Source organism: Delphinus delphis, chromosome 14 (genome assembly GCF_949987515.2).
Source record: "Delphinus delphis chromosome 14, mDelDel1.2, whole genome shotgun sequence".
NCBI classification, from domain to species: Eukaryota; Metazoa; Chordata; class Mammalia; order Artiodactyla; family Delphinidae; genus Delphinus; species Delphinus delphis.
The window spans coordinates 12,733,710-12,755,864 of NC_082696.1; the positions used below are offsets into that span (position 1 = coordinate 12,733,710).

General features: G+C 39.4%; 2 protein-coding genes across 2 annotated transcripts in view; one reads left to right on the plus strand and one right to left on the minus strand.

The window, feature by feature from the left end:
* The window catches only part of IPCEF1 (interaction protein for cytohesin exchange factors 1), a 93,905-nt gene that overhangs the window by 64,539 nt on the left and 7,211 nt on the right, over nt 1-22,155 (plus strand). Inside the window, exons 9-10 of the mRNA XM_060029739.1 lie at nt 684-1,056; nt 16,089-16,282. Of these exons, the coding sequence (XP_059885722.1) occupies nt 684-1,056; nt 16,089-16,282 (567 nt within the window). The remainder of the gene's footprint in view (nt 1-683; nt 1,057-16,088; nt 16,283-22,155) is intronic.
* OPRM1 (opioid receptor mu 1) overlaps nt 1-22,155 on the minus strand; it is a 158,449-nt gene that overhangs the window by 50,010 nt on the left and 86,284 nt on the right. The gene's annotated exons all lie outside the window — the stretch shown is intronic.

Sequence of the window (22,155 nt, forward strand, 5' to 3'; positions counted from 1 at the left end):
ATCAACCCGCTTCTCTTAGTTTTTGGTTTCCCTTTAATGAATGAGGAGACTGCATATGTATTCCCATCTTCTTTGGTGAAAGTTTATTGATATTTTAAAACTATTGAAGAGTGAATGAGTTAACATTATTTCACTTAACTCTGCAGTTATGAGCTTATACTGGTCATGTGCTAAGGAACTGTGACAAATGTTTGAGGGTGTAAATGTATGTGTCGTACCCACATCACTGGTCTTCCACTCAGTTAATATTATTTTGCTTCCCGTCTGGCTCCAGCTTTTGCTTTCCCTCTCTTAATCACCTTTCTCAAGATTTTTTGCTCAATTGGTAAGAATTCAGTGAGAGATTGCAATCTACTTTTTGCTCAAAGCGTCCTTCAGTGTTCCAATGAATTCCTCAAAGGAGTCTGTTAGTTACCTGGAGAGCATTGAAGAGTAGGGTAATTCATGACATGGAGATCTTTCAGATCCTAGAGTAGTGATTCAAAGTTATACAGATTGGTTTTGGAAAATGGGATCATAGTGTCTGTCATACCGGTATAAATACCATCTCTTTTTCTTTTGATTCTTTTATTATTGGCAACTTTTTGAAACGCTGGAATACCTTCCTTGAAAATGAAAAGTAGAGAATGCTGACTTAATCATGATTTATTTTATTCTCTTTTGCTTTTATTTGTGAAAAACAGGCTGCCCAGCGGGCATCTTCGTCTTCACCCAAATTGAATGAAACGTCGCGTTCTTTCTCTTCCATGGAAAACATAAAAAAGACGCCCAGCAGTTTGTCTTCTCTCATATCTAGAGAAAGACAGCCCTGGATGGACGTGGTTGACAGCTCGTCTGCCGCTGAAGACGTGGAACAGTCTGTGACACGCGCTGTGCAGGCCTGCTCACCTGCACCCTCGGAGGCAAATGGTCGCAGGGCCCTGGAAACCAGCTTCGCCACATCAGAAAGTGGAGTTTTGAACTCTTTATCCAGTGATGACGCTTCTTCATTGAGTAGCAACCTAGATCGTCTTTGTGTCCCAGACAAGCCGGCTGGATCAGAGATGACAGATAGAGGTAAACCAAGAAACGATTTACTCTTTTTCGAGGATGAATATTTGTATGTGGATGTGGAATGCTAACGTCGATTGTAAAAAGAATGTTTAAAGTCACGAATGATTTAATAATTAAACGGTCAAGTGGGGCTAAGTCCAGGGGCTACTTCTGTAGAGGAGAGATCGCATGTAGAAGACTCCAGCTTCAGGACCATTTATTACCTGCTGTAAGTGTCACCAACCACATGCTTGCAACTATGAGACGTGTTCAGAAAAGAATGATACTTTTTCACCAATCTGAGGTAAAACTTGAGGTTTTTGTTTTGTTTTGGTTTGGTTTTTATTGGTCCCGTGTGCTGTGCTCCGGAGCTTGTGGTGATTAGATCGACATTTTGTAGATGACATCACCACCATGTTTCCAAACATACGCAGAGCTACCACCTTCCCTGGGCTATAAGCACAGATGAGGTCTGGGTCCTCGCAGGTCAGCTCCTGAGGGGCCTTCCTACATGGTGAGCAGGAAGACAGACGGTCTGCGTGCACTTTGTGGGGCAGCACGAGGACTTTAGAACCGAAGGAGAGCACAGCTTATGTGTTTGAAGAAAAGCATGTTAAGTCTTAGCAAATGGAAGAGTTTATTGGAGTATGGAAATGAAGAATGTGGGCTTTCTTAATACTCCATGATTGTTGGTCCTTGTCTTTTATTCAGACTAACTTTTAAAAAATGATTAGTTTTCAGTCATGATGGGTCTTTCCTGATGGTCTGTGCCTTATTCATTCCAGTGTAAAACAAGTTTACCTGATAGCAGATACTTAAAAATGAGAGAATGACGAGTTTGATCTGTATTCTTTCAGTGCACCATTGAGGGGAGGCTGACTGGCTAAAGTCCCATGATCGCCAATCGGGTGGCCTGATGACGTAGGTGACAGCTGTCCCCTCTCCCCCAGCCTAATCAGGGAAAGTTTCTTTAAGTTCTCAGATTTTCATAGTTACCCTATTAATTTGATATTTGGTATCAGTAATTTAGGCCAAGAATTACAACTATAGACCCGTGTGTCCGTTGTCACTGCTCCCTGTGACCTTATGTGAAGATGCTTTACATAAGGCAACTCAACATAAGTTGAGTTACCTGCCTGGCCTCTGATGTCATTTTTGTTTGATACCCCTAATTTAGGCCAATTAATCTACTTTACAATTAGAAAAAATGGAGTAAATGAAGTCATTGCCAAAATAACCTACTTTTAGAGGTGAATGAGGTAGGGGCAGGGGGATCAATATTGGACTGTACAGAATGGAAGGCAGTAGACTCAAGCTGGCCTCAGCTCTGTGAGGTGTTTTGATATGAAGATATTGGGCTTAATTTGTACCTCTGTGGAAGTATGAAATTGATGCAAATTTTGAGGCCCGTGGTGCAAGTAAAAAGGAGATAATTTTAGGTTCAGCATAAGAAACTTCTTTGTAACATTGAGAACTGTTCAAAATTGAATAGGCTCAATTGCATGTTGCGTGTCAATTACAATTTTTTCTCTTATGAAGATATACTGAAGAGGGAATTTAAGTACCTTGAACTAGATGGCCTCTAACTTGATACTTAGAAGATCCTTCCAGATATAGGCCTGGTGGAACTAAAGAAAATAATGAAGAGGACCATATCTATTATTTTCCTGCTAAAAACTCTGGCTTTAATTATTGGGCCATTAGTAGAACTAAAATGTTTGTTTCATGCATGCACAAATACACATACACTCACGTGCGCACACACACACAGCACCCCGGGGTGAGGATGGCTTCAAAAGCAAAGTAGAGAATAAAATTGCATTTGCATTCGTTCTCAAGAGATAACACCGCGGATTGAGTTTTCCTTTAGGACGAGTAACCTGATAGTCATGGGAAGATGCACGCAATTCTTGTCCATGTCTAATGTCATTCTGGGCACGAGTGTGCTGCAGAGCCTGACTGAGTACCAACAGCTCTTGTAATCTAAGAAGGAAGAAACCAGGTATTTTAAAATTTTGAGTTAGGTACAGAGTGACCAACAATATCTGTATGCTTCTTCAAACAGCTTGACATAAAGGTATTCCTTGGAGTAGAAGGAAGAGAAAATAAAACTATTTTTCCCCTCACTGATCTTTTGGCACTTGCCATATGTTACAAAATTTTTGCTGATGATTTTCTCCTGCTGCTGGGGATTTGGTTAAATTCCCAGCAGAGTTAAACTACATAAAGTCATTGCTATGGAAACAGCAACCCAGTTTTCGCTTGCGTTTGCGATGACGTGCTGTTGAGTAATCAGATTGAGTACTGTGCTTTTTTTTTTTTTAACGTGTGTTTGTGTGTTGGAAGAGAAGGTAGCGTTTCATTCTTGTGTCTTCTAAAAATTATTATTATTTTAGCTGCCAATTAAAAAAAAAGTGCTGAAATTCCTGTGTTTGAAATATTGTTCAGCAATTTTTATAATAGGGATTGAAGTTCCGACATGGTCCATGACAGGAGTTAGGATTTTAGATTAAGTCCTAGTTTCAAGATATGTTTGCTGGAGAAGGAGGCTTTTATCCTAGAAAAGATTCTTAAAGGTTAATAACTGAGCCCTGAAACAAGCAGACAGAATGTATTATAGCCTTCTTTTTATTTAGACAATGAGAGAAATATTTTGCAGTTGGTATGCGATTAAAATTGTGGTTGCTACAATTTTATACCGAATTTAAACCTTTTTAGACATTTTTCCCCTGCAAAGTAAGCTATTTAAACAATGCAGGGTGTTAATTGCATTCTATTGCCTTTCTACATTGGGAGTGCCAGAGCTCTTGAGACTCTTCACTGAGTCTTTCCACAAAGTGTAATGGGGTAAGAGGTGATGGGGTTAAATGGAATATTCATCTCAGCTCAGTTTTACTCTATACCGTTTCTTTCTTTAATGAAAGGTTATTCCATGACTCACGCCTGTGTGATGATGACTCACATTGTATTTCTCTACTTACATTATGCTGGCGATGTGGAGACAGTTTGACTTCTACTTACTCCATGAATGGGGTGACCCTACCCTGGGTGCTGTAACCACTAACAAGACTAATACCCAATTTATGCAAATAAATTGTTAAGTACAAGTACAGACAGGATGGACCTGGGAATCATGTTGAAAAAAATGCATTTTTAATGAAGATATAGACATACTAGCGCATGCATGACATCTCAGAAAAGTGACATAAATGGGCCAGATTTTAGGATTTAACAATTACCAAAAATTTTACACAATTTTAGGGCAAACAGTACAGATGCGACATTATTTTAGCTAGCTACCTCAGATGATGCTGTAGGAGTTATGAGGTATGTCTCTTTAGGAAGCAAGATAATAATAAAAGAAAAAGTTGATTAATGAACTCCATTCAATTAAGCATTATTATTATTATTTTTGAGTACCTAACATGTACTCATGTACTTTGTGCTAATAGGAATACAAAAACAAGCAAGATACAATTTCTGGTCTAAAATATTTTAATGTGTAATGGGGAGAGTGGGAAGAATAAGACTCATTTAACAAAAGAAAGCAGAGTAAAATAAGTGCCACAGAGACATACAAAGTACTCGAGGGATTTGAAAGAGAGCAGGAACTCAAAATACGGAAGATCGTATCTAAGTGATCTAAGCTGATCTAAGATCTAAGTGGGAAGGTCTGCAGGTAGAGAGGTGAGCCATGGAAAAGAGGAATGGAAAATAAATTTGGGTGATGTTGAATACTGGGCTCGTTGTTAGTTTATTTCAATAGATAATAGATGACTATTTCTAATCAGGGTAATCATATAATTGGAGGTGCACTTTAGAAAAATTACATGAGCTTAAGAATTTGGGGGTAGAAAAGTGTAAGGGGACAAAGGAAATTAGAAGAGTTAGGAAGCTTGTGTAATAGCTGGGGTGGCAGTGGGGATAAGAAGCAAAGGAGAGATTTACCTGAGGGGTTCTATAGCATGTCTATCAAGGTGAAGACCAATCTTGGTTTTCGTATCTCTGCTACTTAATTTAGTCCCTAGAAAATTTCCTAGTGATCCTATCTTTTGAACTATAATTTGCGAAGTGATTTGAAAATGGGAGTAAATATTTACTACTGGAAAAATCTTGAATCTATAATTCTTGACCTCGATGGCATTAATCTCAAGCATGGATGACTCACTACCTGCTTTCTCTGCTTCATGTCAAGTGGCCAAAGATCCCTGGATGATGTCATGAAATAATGCTGATGAGGTTACCTGCAAATTTATGCCATATAACTAGGTCAATTACAGTTCTCAGACCTTAATCTCATTCTTTTGGAAATATAGTTGATGAACAATATTATGTTAGTTCAGGCATTCTATATAGTGATTTAACATTTGTGTACATTAGAAATGATTACCATGGTAAGTCTAGTGACCATCTGTCTCCGTACAAAGTTATTACAATATTATTGACCATATTCCTTATGCTATATGTTACTTCCCCATGATTTAATTGTTATATAACTGGGGTTTGTACCTCTTAATCCCCTTCATTTATTTATCTAACCCTCCCCCCCACCCTGCCCTCCTTTCAGGCAACCACCTATTTGTTCTCTTTATCTATGAGTCTGTTTTTGTTTTGTTTTGTTTTTATTTTTTAAATTTTTTTCTTTTTTAATAAATTTATTTATTTATTTTTGGCTGCATTGGGTTTTCGTTGCTGCACGCGGGCTTTCTCTAGTTGTGGCGAGCGGGGGCTACTTTTCGTTACGGTGTGCATGCTTCTCATTGCGGTGGCTTCTCTTGTTGCGGAGCACGGGCTCTAGGTGTGCGGGCTTCAGTAGTTGTGGCACGCGGGCTTTGTTGCTCCACAGCATGTGGGATCTTCCCGGACCAGGGTTTGAACCCGTGTCCCCTGCATTGGCAGGTGGATTCTTAACCACTGCACCACCAGGGAAGTCCCTGTTTTGTTTTTTAGATTCCACATATAACTGAGATCAGTAGTTCTTTGGTGGCATCTTTAGGATTTTCTACCTATAGTATCATGTCATCCGCAAACAGTGACAGTTTACTTCTTCCTTTCCAATTTGGATTCCTTTTTCTCGTCTGCTGTGGCTGGGATTTCAATACAATGTTGAATAAAAGTGGTAAGAGTGGACATCCTTGTCTTGTTCCTGATCTTAGAAGAAATGCTTTCAGCTTTTCACTGTTCAGTGTGATGTTGACTAGTTTTCTCATGTATGACCTTTATTATGTTGAGGAATGTTCCCTCTGTAGCCACATTGTTGAGAGTTTTTATTATAAATGGATGTTGAATCTTGTCAAAAACTTTTTCTGCATCTATTGAGATGATCAGATGGTTTTTATTCTTCAATTTGTTGATGTGGTGTATCACATTGCTATAGTTGCAGTTACTGAACCAGCCTTGTATCCCTGGGATAAATCCCACTTGGTCGTGATGTATGATCCTTCTAACGTATTGTTGCATTTGGTTTGCTAATATTTTGTTGAGAATTTTTACATCTGTGTTCATCAGTGATATTGGCCTGTGATTTTCTTCTTTTATAGTATCTTTGTCTGGTTTTAGTGTCAGGGTGATGCTAGCCTCATAGAATGAGTTCAGAAGTGTTCTGTCCTCTTCAATTTTTTTGGAATAGTTTCAGAAGAATAGGTGTTAACTCTTCTTTAAATGTTTGGTAGAATTTACCTGTGAAGTTGTGTGGTCCTGGACTTTTGTTTGTTGTGAGTTTTTAAATTACTGATTCAATTTCATTGTTGATGATCAGTCTCTTCATATTTTCTATTTCTTCCTGATTCAGTCTTGGGAGTTTGCATGTTCTAGGAATTTATTCATTTCTTCTAGGTTCATTTTATTGGTGTATATTTGTTTGTTGTAGTAATCTCTTATGAGCCTTTGTATTCATGTAGTGTTGCTTGTCACCTGTCTTTCATTTCTGTTTTTGAGTCCTTTTTTTCTTGATGAATCTGGTTAACGGCTTAGCAGTTTTGTTTACTTTTCAAAGAATCAGATCTTAGTTTCACTGATCTTTTCTACTCCTTAGTCTCTTATTTATTTACGCTTTGATCTTTACTATTTCTTTCTACTAACTTTGGGGTTTGTTCTTTTTTTAGTTCCTTTAGGTACAGGGTTAGATTGTTTATTTGAGATTTTTGTTTGTTTGTTTCTCAAGGTAAGCTTATATTACTATAAACTTCCTTCTTAGAACTGCTTTTGTTATTCCCATAGACTTTGGATCAGTGTGTTTCCATTTTCATTTGTCTCCAGGTATTTTTACACAAAGCTGGGGAATATTCTTTGTGCCCCTGGTCTGAGAATGACGTCCCTGATCTGCAAGTCTTCTTGAACGCATACACCTGCAGTTTACACTTTACTTCTGTGAAGAATCTTGTGCAGTCCTTTGAGATGCTCCCAACCTAATGGTCTCAGATTCATTTGTCTCTTTGATTATACCCTCCTGACCCTTCCTGGCTGTTCCGGAGACTCCTGAATATATGTCACCCTGTGCATCAAGAGCAAGGAACTAGAATGATATGAGCACGTGTCTGAATTTTCAACTAGAAATGGAAACTATAAGATCAGTTTTTACAGGTAGATCCTTCTTGTCTAGACAACACCATAAGCCTTTGACATCTTTTCCTGCACTACCCTTTGGTTGTTAATTTTTAATTTCTCTCCCTACAATTTTATTTCTTCTTAATTAAAGCCAAGGCAAATAAGGTTCTATTTGCCTCAAACTACAAAACTATAGTAAGCAGCCACTTGACAAATATTTCAAAGTAGATTTTAATTTTTAGAGCAATTTTAGGTTCACAGCAAAATTGAGAGGGAGGTACAGAGACTTCCTGTCTACCCCTGCCCCTACGCATAATAGCCTTTTCCATTATCAATATTCCTCCCACTAAAGTAGTATATTTTTTAAAACTGATGAACTTACACTGACACATCATAATTACCCAAAGTCCATTGTTTAACTTAGGGTTCACTCTTAGTGTTCTACATTCTGTGGGTTTGGACAAATATATAACAACGTGTATCCATTAATACCGTATCATACAGAGTATTTTCACTGTCCTACAAATTCTCTGTACCCCACCTTTTAATCCTTCCCTTCCCCAATGCCTAGCAACCACTGATCGTTTTACTATCTCCATAGTTTTGCCTTTTCCAGATGCAAATTCATGTCATATATGAACAAAGATAGTTTTATTTATTCCTTCCCAATCTGTATACTTTTATCTCCTTTTCTTGTGTTATTGTGTTGGCTAGGACTTTCAGTACAACGTTGAAGAGGAGTAGTGGGAGGGGACATCCTTGCCTTGTTACTGATCTTAGAGGGAAAGCTTCTAGTTTCTCACCATTAAGTATGAAGTTAGCTGTAGGTTTTTTGTAGATATTCTGTATTGAGTTGAGGAATTTTCTTTCTTTTTTTAAAAATTAATTAATTAATTTTATTTATTTTTGGCTACGATGGGTCTTCGTTGCTGTGCACGGGCTTTCTCTAGTTGCAGCGAGCGGGGGCTACTCTTCATTGTGGTGCCGGGCTTCTCATTGCGGTGGCTTCTCTTGTTGCAGACCACAGGCGCCTAGGGGCTTCAGTAGCTGTGGCTCGAAGGCTCTAGAGCTCAGGCTCAGTAGTTGTGGCACACGGGCTTAGTTGCTCTGCAGCATGTGGGATCTTCCTGGACCAGGCCTCGAACCCATGTCTCCTGCATTGGCAGGCAGATTCTTAACCACTGTGCCACCAGGGAAGCCGCCAGGAATTTTCTTTTTATTCCTTGATTACTGAGAAGTTTTTTTTTTTTTAATCACAAATGAGTATTGGGTTTTGTTAAATGCTTTTTCTGTGTCTATTGATATTATCATGTGTTTTTTTCCTTCTTCCTCTTAAGCCTATTGATGTGATCGACTACATTAATTTATTTTCTAATGTTGAGCCAGCCTTGCATTTCTGGGATAATTCCCACTCGGTCATTGTGTAAAATTTTTTTATTCTTCAATTTGCTAATATTTTGTTGAGGAATTTTGCATCTATGTTCATGAGGTATATTGGTTTTCAGCAATGAAATGTATTTGTCTGGATTTGATGATTAGGGTAATGCTGGCCTCATAGAATGAGTCAGGAAGTATTCCCTCTGCTTCTGTCTTCTGAAGGAGATTGTAGAGAATTGGTATAATTTTTTCTTTAAATGTTTGGTAGAATTCATCAGTGAACCCATATGGGACTGGTGCTTTGTTTTAGAAGGTTATTAATTATTGATTCAATTAGAAGGTTTTTCAATTATTGATTGAATATAGGCCTATTCAAATCATTTATTTCTTGTGTGAGTTTTGTTTCTTTTAAAGAATTGGTCTGTTTCAGCTAGGTTATTAAATTTTTGGGCACAGAGTAGCTCATAGCATTTTCTTACTATCCTTTTAATGTCCCATGGATTCTGTAGTGATAACCCTCTTTTTCATTTCTGCTGTTAGTAATTTGTGTCCTTTCCCTTTTTCACTAACCAAAAACAAATTTTAATTTTTACTTTTACTCTATCTAGACCCTTGACATTTAGTAAGAATAGTTTACTTACTGAGTTTTTAAAGAATCCAAATCCAGAATTAGCTTGCTGTGTTTATTATGTATGGATATATGAAGGAGGTGATGTATGGATATATGAAGGAGGTGAGAATGAGATTAAGAATGGAAATTTTGACCAAACAGTGAATGTTTAACAAATACGTTGTGAGGAGGTATTATATTTCTGGCTCAATTGTTGGCATTTGGAGATGCTTTTTGAAGATAACAAAGGCAATAGCCCTCTTGCATAGAACTTACAGTCTGGTGCATATGTCTGTTTTGGCAGGGTTTGGAGACAATTAGCAGGTAAGTAGAAGAACAGGATAATTTCTGGTAGTGAGTAAGTTCTATAAGGGAAATTAGGTAAGGGTATATAATAATGGAGGTAGGAAGAAGGACCTTTATTTAGATGACTGGTTGGGGAGGATCTCCATGAGGAGGCAATGTTTGATCTGGGACCTGAATTTCACAAGGAAACCTACACATATAAACAATAGCTGGCAACATGCCCTAGACAGAGAGAACGTAGAGTATAAATGCTATAGGACTGGCACAAATTTTGCGGTTCAGGAAACAGAAATAAATCCAGCATGGCTGGAGCAGAGTGGGTAGGGGCAGCATAGGAAGATACTGGAGAATTCAGTAGCAGCTGGCTATGTGGCAACTAGTGGGTCCTTTAAGGTATTTGGATTTTGTTCTAAGTGCAATGAGATGCTTTTGGAGGAACTGAAGCTGAGGAATGTTTTGGTGTGGTTTACATTTTAAAAAGATCACTTCACTGTATGAAAAATGGGTATTAGGAATGTAGCTGTCGAAATAGACCAACAATGAAATGATGGTAGCAGTGGGGTGGGGAGCAGAAAAAATACACATATTTGGGATATATTATAAACATACAATGTACGAATGTAAGATTCATAAAGGATTGTTGCCTGGTTTAGTCTATCCCTAGTCTTTCAGCTGCACTGCCCGAGTACACAGTGGACGTTCAAAGATATGTGATGGTTGAACTTAATAAGGGGATCAAACGTGTGAGGGAAAGAGAGGAATCAAGGATGAGTCCTAAGTTTTCCAGGACATTCAGTCCTCTGCGGAATGAAATATAATCTCAACTGTATAGGATTTTTATCACTTCCTGGGAAAAGGTTTATTAGTAGGGATTTAATGGCCATGTGGAAATATGTAACTCTAAATATGTACGCTGAGGATTTCCTATAAGGCAGAAACAAGGATGTCTTGCAAGTAATTACAGATCACACTAGATTATAACCATAGACGTAAGGACAAGAGAGCACCATCTTGGAAAGGTAAGGGCATTTATCTGCTCCAAACCTTCATTTTCTGCTTGTGAAATTGTATTGGGGTGACTTCTCCTTCCTCTTGCCTCACTGCTCTTGGCATGAAGTGCTCCTCATATCTTTCCCCTCCTTCTGAATCTTCCATGTTTTGTCTTTTGCTAATGTCAACAAGAAAGATCTTCTTAAATATATATCATCCCTTTATTGAGTCTAAATCATTAGATTATTGACCTAAGTTTGGAGAACGTTTTCTAGACTGACCCCTCCAGACATTCAGAGCCAGTCTAACAGAAGTAAAGGGTCACTAACATTTACCTCAAATTCCTACCAACTCAACAATATTGAGATACTGATGCTTTAGAGCAGGGATTCTGGAACCCTCCCTTGAGCAAGCCAGATATTTTAAAAAACTATGATATGGCACAGAGAAAATAGATGCTGCTTTCTGGACAAGTCTCAACTTTCTAGCTGTAATTTCAGTCCTTTTCTCTTCCGGTGAGCTGAGGCTGTTTCTGCATGACTAATTGCTGGGAAGCAGTCTAGCCTTGCTACTCAGAGTATGTCCATGGACCAGCACTTCAGACATCACCTAGGAGCTCCTTAAAAATTTAGCGTCTCAGTGCCCGCCATCCCAGACTGAATGAATCAGAAACTGTGTTTTACCAAGATCCCTAGGTGGTTGTTTGCTTATTAAAGTTGGAGAAGACTGGTCCGGAAGTGCCTGGGCCTGCACAGCGTGGAAGCAAACTTTTATTCCTCATTCCACACTGCTTTACATTTTGGAAAGATCACTTACTGTTTTCCAAGAATCTCCACATTTTTTCTCATCTATAAAATAAAAATAGTTTTCATCTTCCTTGGCAAAGAACTCGTGAGGCGTGATGCCTTATGTGGAGAAGGAAATTAAAGTCCTGTTATTTTATGTAAGAGACTAAAATATGCACTTGAGAGGAAGGATAACAGTTGCGTTGAAAACACTTGATTGTCAGACAAAAGTCTTTCATTTTGCCACAGAAGACAAGGGAGATAGAAATAATTAACTTGGCTTCTGTTTCCAGAGGGAGAGAGACCAGTGGTCTTTTCTGCCAATCTTTTTTTTTTTTTTTTTTTGCTCTTTTTATAATCTGGTAAGATAAGGGAACAATGTAGTGTTTCCTAATATGATATTAGAATTTAGAAAAATATTTATATAAAAAAGGTGAAATGGAGATTTTTAAAATATTACTCTATTGAGAAGCCTTTGAAAGGTACAGGGATAGCCCTGTAGGATTAGCCAGCCAGCGCTAGTCTTCCATACAACCGTTAGGAAGGACTCGGTTCACCTCGGCTTTGGGGTCAGGTGCAAGCTGTGTTTTCCTGTGTGCTTGTGCCCTTTGGGTCTTTTTTTTTGTCCTATGATCCTATTTATCATCTGCTTCCATTATTACTGGATGTTCATTTTATTGTCCTGTGAAGACCTAGGCACCAGCCATTAGTAACAGTAAAACAGTATAAAATCCCCATTTAGGTCATGGATGAGGTTAGATCACAGGTCTTTCCCATGAGTATCTAGCAATATGTTGTATATCTCTCAGATTATGATACAAAAAAGGCAAATAGGGACAGGAATATGTGTGTGGAAGGGCGATAATCTCTGATATTTTTAACTTAAAGGTAATATATATTGATATAAATATATTAAATAATAATAAAATTATCCAAAGAGGCGGTCCTCTTTATTTTTCATTTAGGGAATGTCCTTTATGCCATGTTATTTCAAGATTCTAAAGTTTATTTTCATCTTTACTGACTTAATATTGTTGAATTAGATGTAAGATCTTAATATAATCATTTTACTCTGACATAATTACAAATTAACGTGTTAGTCGAAAGTATTTTTATTTTCTATCACAATCTTTAGCAGCACAACTGAGCAGCTTGGTGAACACAGAGAAAGTAGTCATTCTGTTTATCTTCTTTGTTGTATACTTGTTTGGTTTGTTTCTTGAGGTTTGTTAAATATATATTACTTTAAAAATACTGTGGTATTAAAAGCTATGTATTCAGGCTTTATTTGAGGTAGAGTCCCCACCTGCCTATCTGTAAAAAAACGATGTGTACAATTATTGTGTTCTTGTGGGACTGAAAACTCCCAGAGTCGCCAATGCTAATGTTCCTCTCTAAGAGTCAGATGTCTTTTCATTTAGATCTCTTAAGACTTTCTAATGTCTCCAGCTTAACTCCAGGACTGTTGCCATGCTTAGTATTTCTCCTATGCAAGTGTCATCAGTTATCATGATAATCTTATAAAAGTCTACTTTTTAATAGCGCTATTGACGTATGCTTCACATGCCATAAAATTCACACATAAAAACCTACAGTTCAGTGGTTTTTAGTATATTCATAGAGTTGTGCAACTAGATCCACAATCTAATTTGAGGGCATCTTAGCACCACACACAGGAAAAACCCCATACATATTAGCAGTCACTCCCCATTCCTACTTGTCCCTTCCTCAGCCCCAGGCAGCCACTAATCTACTTTCTGTCTCCATGGATTTGTTTATTCTGGACATTTCATTATAAATGGACGATACAGTATGTGTCTTTTGTGACTGGCTTTTTATACTTCGAAGAATTTTTCAAGGTTCAGCCATGTTTTAGTATGTGTCAGTACTTCATTTCTTTTAATGACTAATACTCCATTGCATGCGTGTACCACAATCTGTTACCCCACTCATCAACTGATGAGCATTTAGGCTGTTCGCACCTTTTGTCTATATCATTCATGACATTCATGCACAAGTTTTGTGTTAACATGTTTTTAATTTTCTTGAGTATATAACTAGAAATGGAATTGGTGGGTCATATGGTAACTTAAAATGCTACATTTAGCATTTTGAGGAATTACCAAACGGTTTCCTAAAGTGGTGGGTCCATTTTATATTCCCACCAGCAACTTTAAGGGTTCCAGTTTCTACACATCCTTGGCCACACTTCTTATTGTGCCTTTTTGATTTTAGCCATCCTGGTGAGTGTGAAATAGTATCTCATTGTGGTTTTTTTTTTTTTTTTTGCGGTACGCGGGCCTCTCACTGTTGTGGCCTCTCCTGTTGTGGAGCACAGGCTCTGGACGCGCAGTCTCAGCGGCCATGGCTTACCAGCCGCTCCGCGGCATGTGGGATCTTCCCGGACCGGGGCACGAACCTGTGTCCCCTGCATCGGCAGGCGAACTCTCAACCACTGCGCCACCAGGGAAGCCCTCATTGTGGTTTTGACTTGCATTTCTCTAATGACTGATGATACTGAGCATCTTTTCATGTGCTTATTGACAAAAACCTACTTTTGATGTCTGCACAGCCTGAGCCAAAAACTCTAATTGTGTTGAAATGTAGTTTTGAATATTTTCTCCTTTTTTAATAATATTGTAGTGAACAAAGAAGTTTACTGACCAATACTTTAATTTAGTTGCAAAGTTAGCCCAACATCTTTGCTCTTCATTTTATGAAAGAGTATTGGGCACACCTGTGGGCTTTCTGGTAGTAGAAGGGGGAAAACTATTGCCTAAAGACACTTAATCTTATAAGAGTAAATGTAAAGTAAGTGAGTGCGCTTAATTTTGATGCTTCTAGACTACTGTTGTGTGCTTTTCTCTTTGGTGAGACCTTTTCTGCAGTTCTTCTAAGGCCATACTTCCTATATGATCCTCTATCAAGCTTGTTCTCAGGACGGGAGCTAAAATGCATAGACACTAGGGAGTACATGGTAGAAAACAATCTTATTGTCTATCTTTCCCAACATTATTTTCAGACTGAAGTGAATAAAGGACTGAAGTTCTTAGTAAGAAATTAAAGCACCATCAAGAGATGGTTTTCTTTGAGTAACTTCCTGTATCATTTGAGACTCTTTCAGCTGCACATGCTTGAAAACGACACTCAGAATATCTTAACAAAGGCAATGTACTGGCTCCCATAAGCCAAGAGGGCAGTAATGGTATCACCGAAATCCATGTGTCAGTTGGATCCTATGGATTGGCTCCATTCTCATGATTCTTGGCATGATTTCTGGAATCTTCCAGGTTACATCATCACACCACTCCATTTAGGAAAATAGAGAAATTGATTCCCTGATACCCCAAACCAAAGTCTCAGAATTGAGTCTCTTTGGCCCCAGTGGGCCTGATCTGAGACACGTGCTCATCCCTGGGTGACTGACTGTGGCTAGCATGATGGAACTGCCACTGGCTTAGCCTAGCACCTCCGGGTCCCCCCGGATCCTGGGTGGAGTCACTTTACTGGGAGCATTTGAGCTGAGGCTGGCAAGGTGTGGTTAACAAAGAGAATGGAGGTGTGTGGCATGAGGAATTATTATTATCTGCTGAAAGCCGCAGACCACAGGTGGATTCCTTCATTCAAAGAACAGTTCTAGGAAGGACATTAAAAAGTGATCTGGGACAGTGGTTCTCAAGCTTTAGAGTGTGTACTGGTCTGTAAGGTTATCCTGCCCCACCATTGTATTTTAGAAACAGAGAACTTACTTGGTTTCACAGGTTTATAGGTGGAGAGGAACTTTGCTCCAGGATGAATCGTTCCCTGAGTCCCACCAGTCTCTGATTTAGATGATATTTGGGTGAGATTTGAGACTTAGACTTGATGTTTGAATGGGTTAAGACTTTCGGAGGTGTTGGGATGAGTGAATGTATTTTGCATGTGAGAGGGACATAAATTTTGGGAGGTTAGATTGTGTACTATTATGGGTTCAATTGTGTGCTTCCAAAGTTCCTGTGTTGAAGTCATAACCACTGAGACCTCAGAATGTGACCTTATTAGGAAATGGTTATCTTTTGCAGGTGTAATTAGTTAAGAGGTCAATAGGGTGAGCCCCTAATCCATATGACTGGTGTCTGTAAAAGGGGGAAATTTGGACACAGAGACATGCACACTGTAAAACACCATGTGAAGATTAGAGTTATGCTGCCACAAGCCAAGGAACCACCAGCAGCTGGAAGAGAGGCCTGGAACAGATCCTTCCCTACAGCCTTCAAAGGGAACATGGCCCTGGTATGACAAAGTACCACCAACTGAGCGGCTTAGACAATAAAAATTTATGTCTCACAGTTTTGGAGGCTGGAAGTCTAAGATCAAGGTATCAGGAGGGCCTTGTTTTAGGACCATGTCAAATGTTCTGTCCTTGATTAACTGGGTTTATTGGTATTTATTTATTTTAATAGAAGAGACAAAAGTGTCTGAAGATGATGAAATGGAGAAGCTCTACAAATCGTTAGAGCAAGCTAGTCTATCTCCTCTTGGGGACCGGCGACCTTCAACCAAAAAGGAGTTGAGAAAGTCCTTTGTCAAGCGGTGCAAAAATCCATCCATAAATGAGAAGCTCCACAAAATCCGGACTTTGAATAGCACATTAAAGGTAAGAAATTTCGGACTGTGGATGAACTCTGTGGATGTGGCGTGAGAAAATGCTGGTTCTGTAGAATGATTTATGCTAACCACATGTGTGGGTGGAGGGTAGGGAAAGGCAGTAAAAGCCAATACAGTCTCTATAAGGTGAGTTGACCCTTGACATTCATAAAACAGTAGGAAATTCACACAGTAGCACCCAATGCAGTTTTTTTGTTTTGTTTTTTTTTGTTTTGTTTTGTTTTTGCAATAGGCCTTGATTTTTGCATTCACTCTGGTGTAAAATTTCAAATACTAAGCTCCTAGATGGCAAGGATCATGTGTAGTTTGTTTTTGTACCCTACGACCTGGAATAATAAATGTTGCTGAGAGCCTGAGATAGTCAACTGGTGAGAATACACAGTAAAATTTAATAAGATCTTGGGATTTTGCCTGATTCATTAAAGGGTGCCGTTCTTTTAGACTATATCCAGAAGAAACTTCCTACATTTCAGATATAGCAGGCTTACGTGATGCTAAGCTCTTGCGTCTGGAGCCAAGAACACCATGAGAGCTGGGCAGTGGGAAACAGACACTTCACGGTAGCAGACGAGCAGATGTTTTCACAGTGAGAATAAGGGACAGGGCACAGGATGTACTGAAGCTGTGTTCATGGCCTCCCATAACTAAAATGGTTCTTTATAACACAAGCATCCCGCTTTCACGTTTAGATTATAGCACAAACAAGTAGAGGCCAGAATACTTGGTAAAACAGTCCTGAATTAGCAGAAGATTTATAGATTCTGGAAAGCCTTGTAGACCCGCAATTTAATGCTGTTTTATACATGTCCTTTTGCATCATGAATTTGAATCCCTCTCCAGGAAGAAATAGCAGCAATCAAAAGGACAAGGCTACAAAAGATGGTGGAGTGACTCTCAGTCAGATGTCCCAGTGAGTCAGTGGAAGACCTAAGCCCCCTAAAAGCCTTGTAAAAATAAGGCTGAAAAATAAAAGGCAAAGGTGTATTTTATTTATACAAAGAAAGCCCAAATGTAGAGGAAATTCCCTAGCATTTAATGATGAAAGACATCACTAGCACTCATTTCAAAGTCAAATATGTTCTATTCCGTAGTATTTACAGAGTTGATGAATGTGTTTGGTCATCCAGTGTAATATGCCGTACTGTGTTGGGATTTTACTGTCTTATCTGCGATAACTGATACGAGTGAATACATTTTTTATTGAACAAATACTTCCCGACTCTTACTATGTATGAGGCACTACTCTAGGACGCTGGGACCACTGAGAAGACCCCACTGGACAATGGAAACATAAAGGAAAACAATCGCTATGAGATGTGATAAGTGCTATAGTTGATATCAGCTTTGGTAGCCCAGAGGAGGGAAACAGCTGCCTACCTGAGGCCATTAGGGACAATGCCATGGAGATGCTGAAACTGGCCCATCATAAGAGATGAAGAAAATCAGGAAGAGAAGGAAGTGCATTCAAGGAGGAGGAGCTGGCCTAGGCAGATGCATAAAAGTGGATGAGACGTTGCAGCCCACATTGGGAGAAGTAGGGAATAGAGGCTAAGGAGAGCCCGGACAGTTCAGGCTACTTCTAGAAGGAGAAAGACGGTGGTCTCAGCTTTCCAAAGAGCAGGAAACTCAGGATTCTGGACCTTCATCCGACCATGGCCAGGGGCTTGGAAACTGGGAGCACAGGTTTGTACAAAGAATTCAAAGGTTTTACTGACGCAGCTGGTTCTCTGTGATGTCTTGTTCTCCATGCACTATGGCCACAGACTTGAGGAACTCAGCATCTTTTTCTTTTCTTCCCAGGTATTAGTTATCTATTGCTAGGCAACAAAATACCCACAAACTTAGCAGCTACAGGCAATAGACATTCATCATTTCACAGTTTCTGTGAGTCAGGCATTTGGGTGTGGCTTGGTTAGGTGCTTCTGCTTCAGAGTCTCTTATAAGGCTGTAATCCAGGCATCAGCTGGGGCTGTAATCCAGGCATCAGTTTTCATTCCTCCACTGGGGGAGGGTGTGCTTCCAAGCTCTCTCACGTGGTTGTTGGCAGGATTCAGTTCCTCGCAGGTTGTTGGACTGAGGGTCTCAGTTGTTCACTGTCTGTTGGCTGGAGGCCACCCCCAGTTCCTTCCCATGTGAGTCTCTTCATAGGGCAGTTCCCAAAATAGAAGCTGGCTGCCTGCAGAGCAGTAAAGCTGCGAGAGTGAGCGAGCAGGGTGGGTTATACCCCAATCTCAGGAGTGACATCACATCGCATTTACAGTATTCTGTTCATTAGAAGCAAGTCGCTAGGTCAGCCTTCCTGCAGTCAAGGAGGGGAATTACAGAAGGGCATGAGTACCGGGGAGCAAGGAACATTGGGGCCATCTCAGGGGCTCTCTACCCCACCCAGCTGAAGAACTGCACTCTCTGAACATTTCTGGAAAGAAGACCTTTCCACAGATCCCTTACGCTGGGACTGATGAAATGTACCCCACGTTATGTATTCCTGTGAACCTCCGAGGAGGACATGATGATGTGGAAATTGACCTTGTTGAAAAAAAAGAGAAAAAGCACATCAACCTATTCATCAGAGAAGGATTATTTGGTACATCATGTTCATTCATGTCACAAAGCTATCAGAATTATTTTAACTGTCTTTAAAACTCAAAGCAGTCAGGATAGTGGTTGCCTTTGAGGGGGAGGGGAGAATATGCACTGGGAGAGGCCACAAGTGAAGCTTCTGAGATAAGTCTTTTTTGACTTTGATGGTGGCTACACAGATGTGTTCATTTTGTGATAATTGCATCAAGCACAAACCTTGTATGCGCGTTTTTCTCTATGTGTGTTACGTTGCAATATAAATGTTTACTTAAAAAATACTTCAAAGCCGGAGTGTGGACAAGCAAAAAGAACAGTTTCATGCAGAAACAAGGAAACTGTTTGAATAATAATGTTTGTCTTAGTAATAGGCACATTCCAGAAATGAAGAAAAATCCTCTCACTGGGACTGTATTGGAATGAATGCTCTTCATGGAAATTCTTTTAGAAAGTTGAGCAAACTATCTTGTCACACACTAAAGGCCTTTAGATTAGACCTTTAGGAGTTTCTGATAGCTCCACATCCCCGGACTTTTGGCTAAGCCTGTATTTATTTTTAAATGAATGATTAATGGAATGATTAATGGGTCCAACTGAAACTTTCTCCCAAGATTCCTCTTGCCTGTGTCAAAAGAGGAACGAGCACTTCTTTGCCCACCTGCTCTGGTAGAACACATTTCCAGTGCTTAGGTCTTAAGGCAAGCCATGTACTGAATATTTGGAGTGAAGAATGGAAGTACATTATTTTTCAGAACCCCTACCAGACTCTGCCTGCCTGCCAGAAAGCCAGGAGTATGTTGTCAAAGTGGTTCAAAGCATCCAGTGAGCCCGCTGCTCTATAGGGGAGGAGCAGGGCCTTTGCGTGATGCCTGTTGACCCCAGGGTGCTGAGTCAAGGAAGGAGCTCAGGGGGTTAAGTTGTTGCATTAATTTCCTTCCTCTCTATTCTTATCTACAGTTTTTTCTTTTATCCATAAAAGAACTAACACGGACTTGAGCTGAATGGTAAGAAATTTGCATTATTTAGAGCTAAAAACCATTTGAGAAGTGTTAGTTGAAGAGACCCTTTCCTAAAACCTTTTATCCCCTTTAGAGTGGTGGTGAATTCATTTTTGCCTTAAAAAAATCAATTTTCCAAATTTGGTTGATCTGCAAAGATCTTATTTAGTAGTTTTTTTCAATAAAATATTAGGATCTCTCTCTGCACAGATATCAAAATTTCTTAAGAACAAAGTAACACTCCTTAAGTAACTTCACATGAATAGAACTATGGTAATATTAGAGAATGAAAGCTTTTTTTTTTTTTTTCGGAAAAGATTGTTTTTGGAAGTAGAGATGTGGAGAACTCAGAGAGAAGAAAGAAAACTCTCTTGGTCCTGCTTGACTTTCTACCAGCAATCCTTCCTAGTTACCCCCTTATTAACTAACCTTTCTTCCCTCTGCTTCTGGGTCCTGGCCAACCTGCTTCATATCCCTCTTTGGTTACTTTCCTACTGCACAGTTTTCTCTCCTTCCTGAAACCCAAATATATCTTTTGATCTCCATTTATCACCACACCCTTGCTCTCTTGCTGTCAAATTATAAATCTCACCACTCAGATTACTATATGTGTGGTACTTTTCCCTCGAAATCCATATTATTCTGACCAATCTAGAAGTAGGAAAAGAAGAAAAGAAGAAAATGTAATAAAACACCCCAAATAAAATGTAAGTTAAAGCTAATTGTAGAGGACAGAAAATACATTTGTGTGCCACTAATGTTTGGGATCATGCATCAGCAGATACCTCATTTGGATAAAATACATGCTGCCAGTTCTTAGAATCCCTAGAACTATATGCAAATGTGTGGATATATCTATGTCTGTGTCTATGTCTATGTCTGTATCTACCTATATATGTGTAATATATATCTATATAACATAGTATATATTATGTAGATATAGTACAGATATATTCAATAATACGTATATCATATATATAATTATATATATATATTTTGTTTGTTTGTTTGTTTGTTTGTCCATTTATGGAGAGAATTTCCTCAGACTCTAAATAGCATTCATGATGCAAAAGAGATTAAAAGGCAAATGGGTGACTAGTTCTTTCATTTACTTCTTATTTGATGTATTCATTTTTTTCAACAGGTATTTAGTGAAAGTCTACTGTGTGTCAGTCATTCTTTCAGACACCTGGCTGTATATCAGACAAAAGCGCTTGACCTCATGAAGCTTACATTTAGGTGGAGAAAAAAATAAACAAAATAAATACGTTAAATTTGTAGTGTGCTAGGTGATGGTACATTTGATAGCAAATAGGAGAGAAGGGGAATAAGGAATGTTGAGGGACTGATTTGTAACTAGGATAAGCATGAGAAGCCTCTTTAAAAGATAGAATTTGAGTAAAATCTGAAAAAGGAAAGGGAGTGAGCCTTCAGTCTACCTGAGGCAGAATGTTTCGAGTAACAGGGACAAAAACGCACATTCCTTGGGATGGGGGTGTGCCTGGTCCATTTAAGGACGGGTAAGGAGGTCAGTGTGGCTGGAATGGGGTGGAGAGGCAAGACGGGGAGCAGAGCCATGGGTCCAAGGGGCAGCAGGGGATCATAGCCTGTAATGCCTCACTGACATTGCAAACACCTTGGCTTCAACTCAGAGTGCGATAGGAAGCCTTTGGAAAGTGCTCAACAGAGCTGTGCCATAGCTTGACATATTTCGAAGGTAGAACCATCTGAATTTTCTGGTACGTTGGGAGTAAGAGAAGGAGTCAAGGACAACTCCAGTGTCTGGCCTGAGCAGCTGGCAAGATGGAGTTGCCATGAGGTGCTTTGAGGATGACTGTGGCAGGAGCAGGTTTCAGTATGTATTGGGAGTAGATGGGGGTATTGAGAATAACAGGAAGTAAGTTTTGGATACGTTTTATTGGAGACGCCCAAATGGAGCTGCTGAAGGGATCAACAAGTATGGTGTTCAGGGCGATGGTAAGGCTGGCAAGGTAGATTTGGGACCCTCAGTGTGTAGGGAGAGGGGAAGAGAGTACGTGAAATTTCCAAGAGCACGAATGTAAATAAAACAGAGAATAGGCTAAATCTGGAGCTCTGGGGCATACCAGTGTTAAGAGATTGGGTGGAACCAGCAAAGGAGGCTGAGAATTAGCGGTCACTCTGGGACGAGAAGATTCAGGAAAGTTTGTCACAGAAGCAACATGATGAAGGTGTTCAAGAAGGAGTAGTCAGCAGTTTTAGATGCTGTTGATAAGTTGAAGATGAATAATTGATCATTGGACTTAGC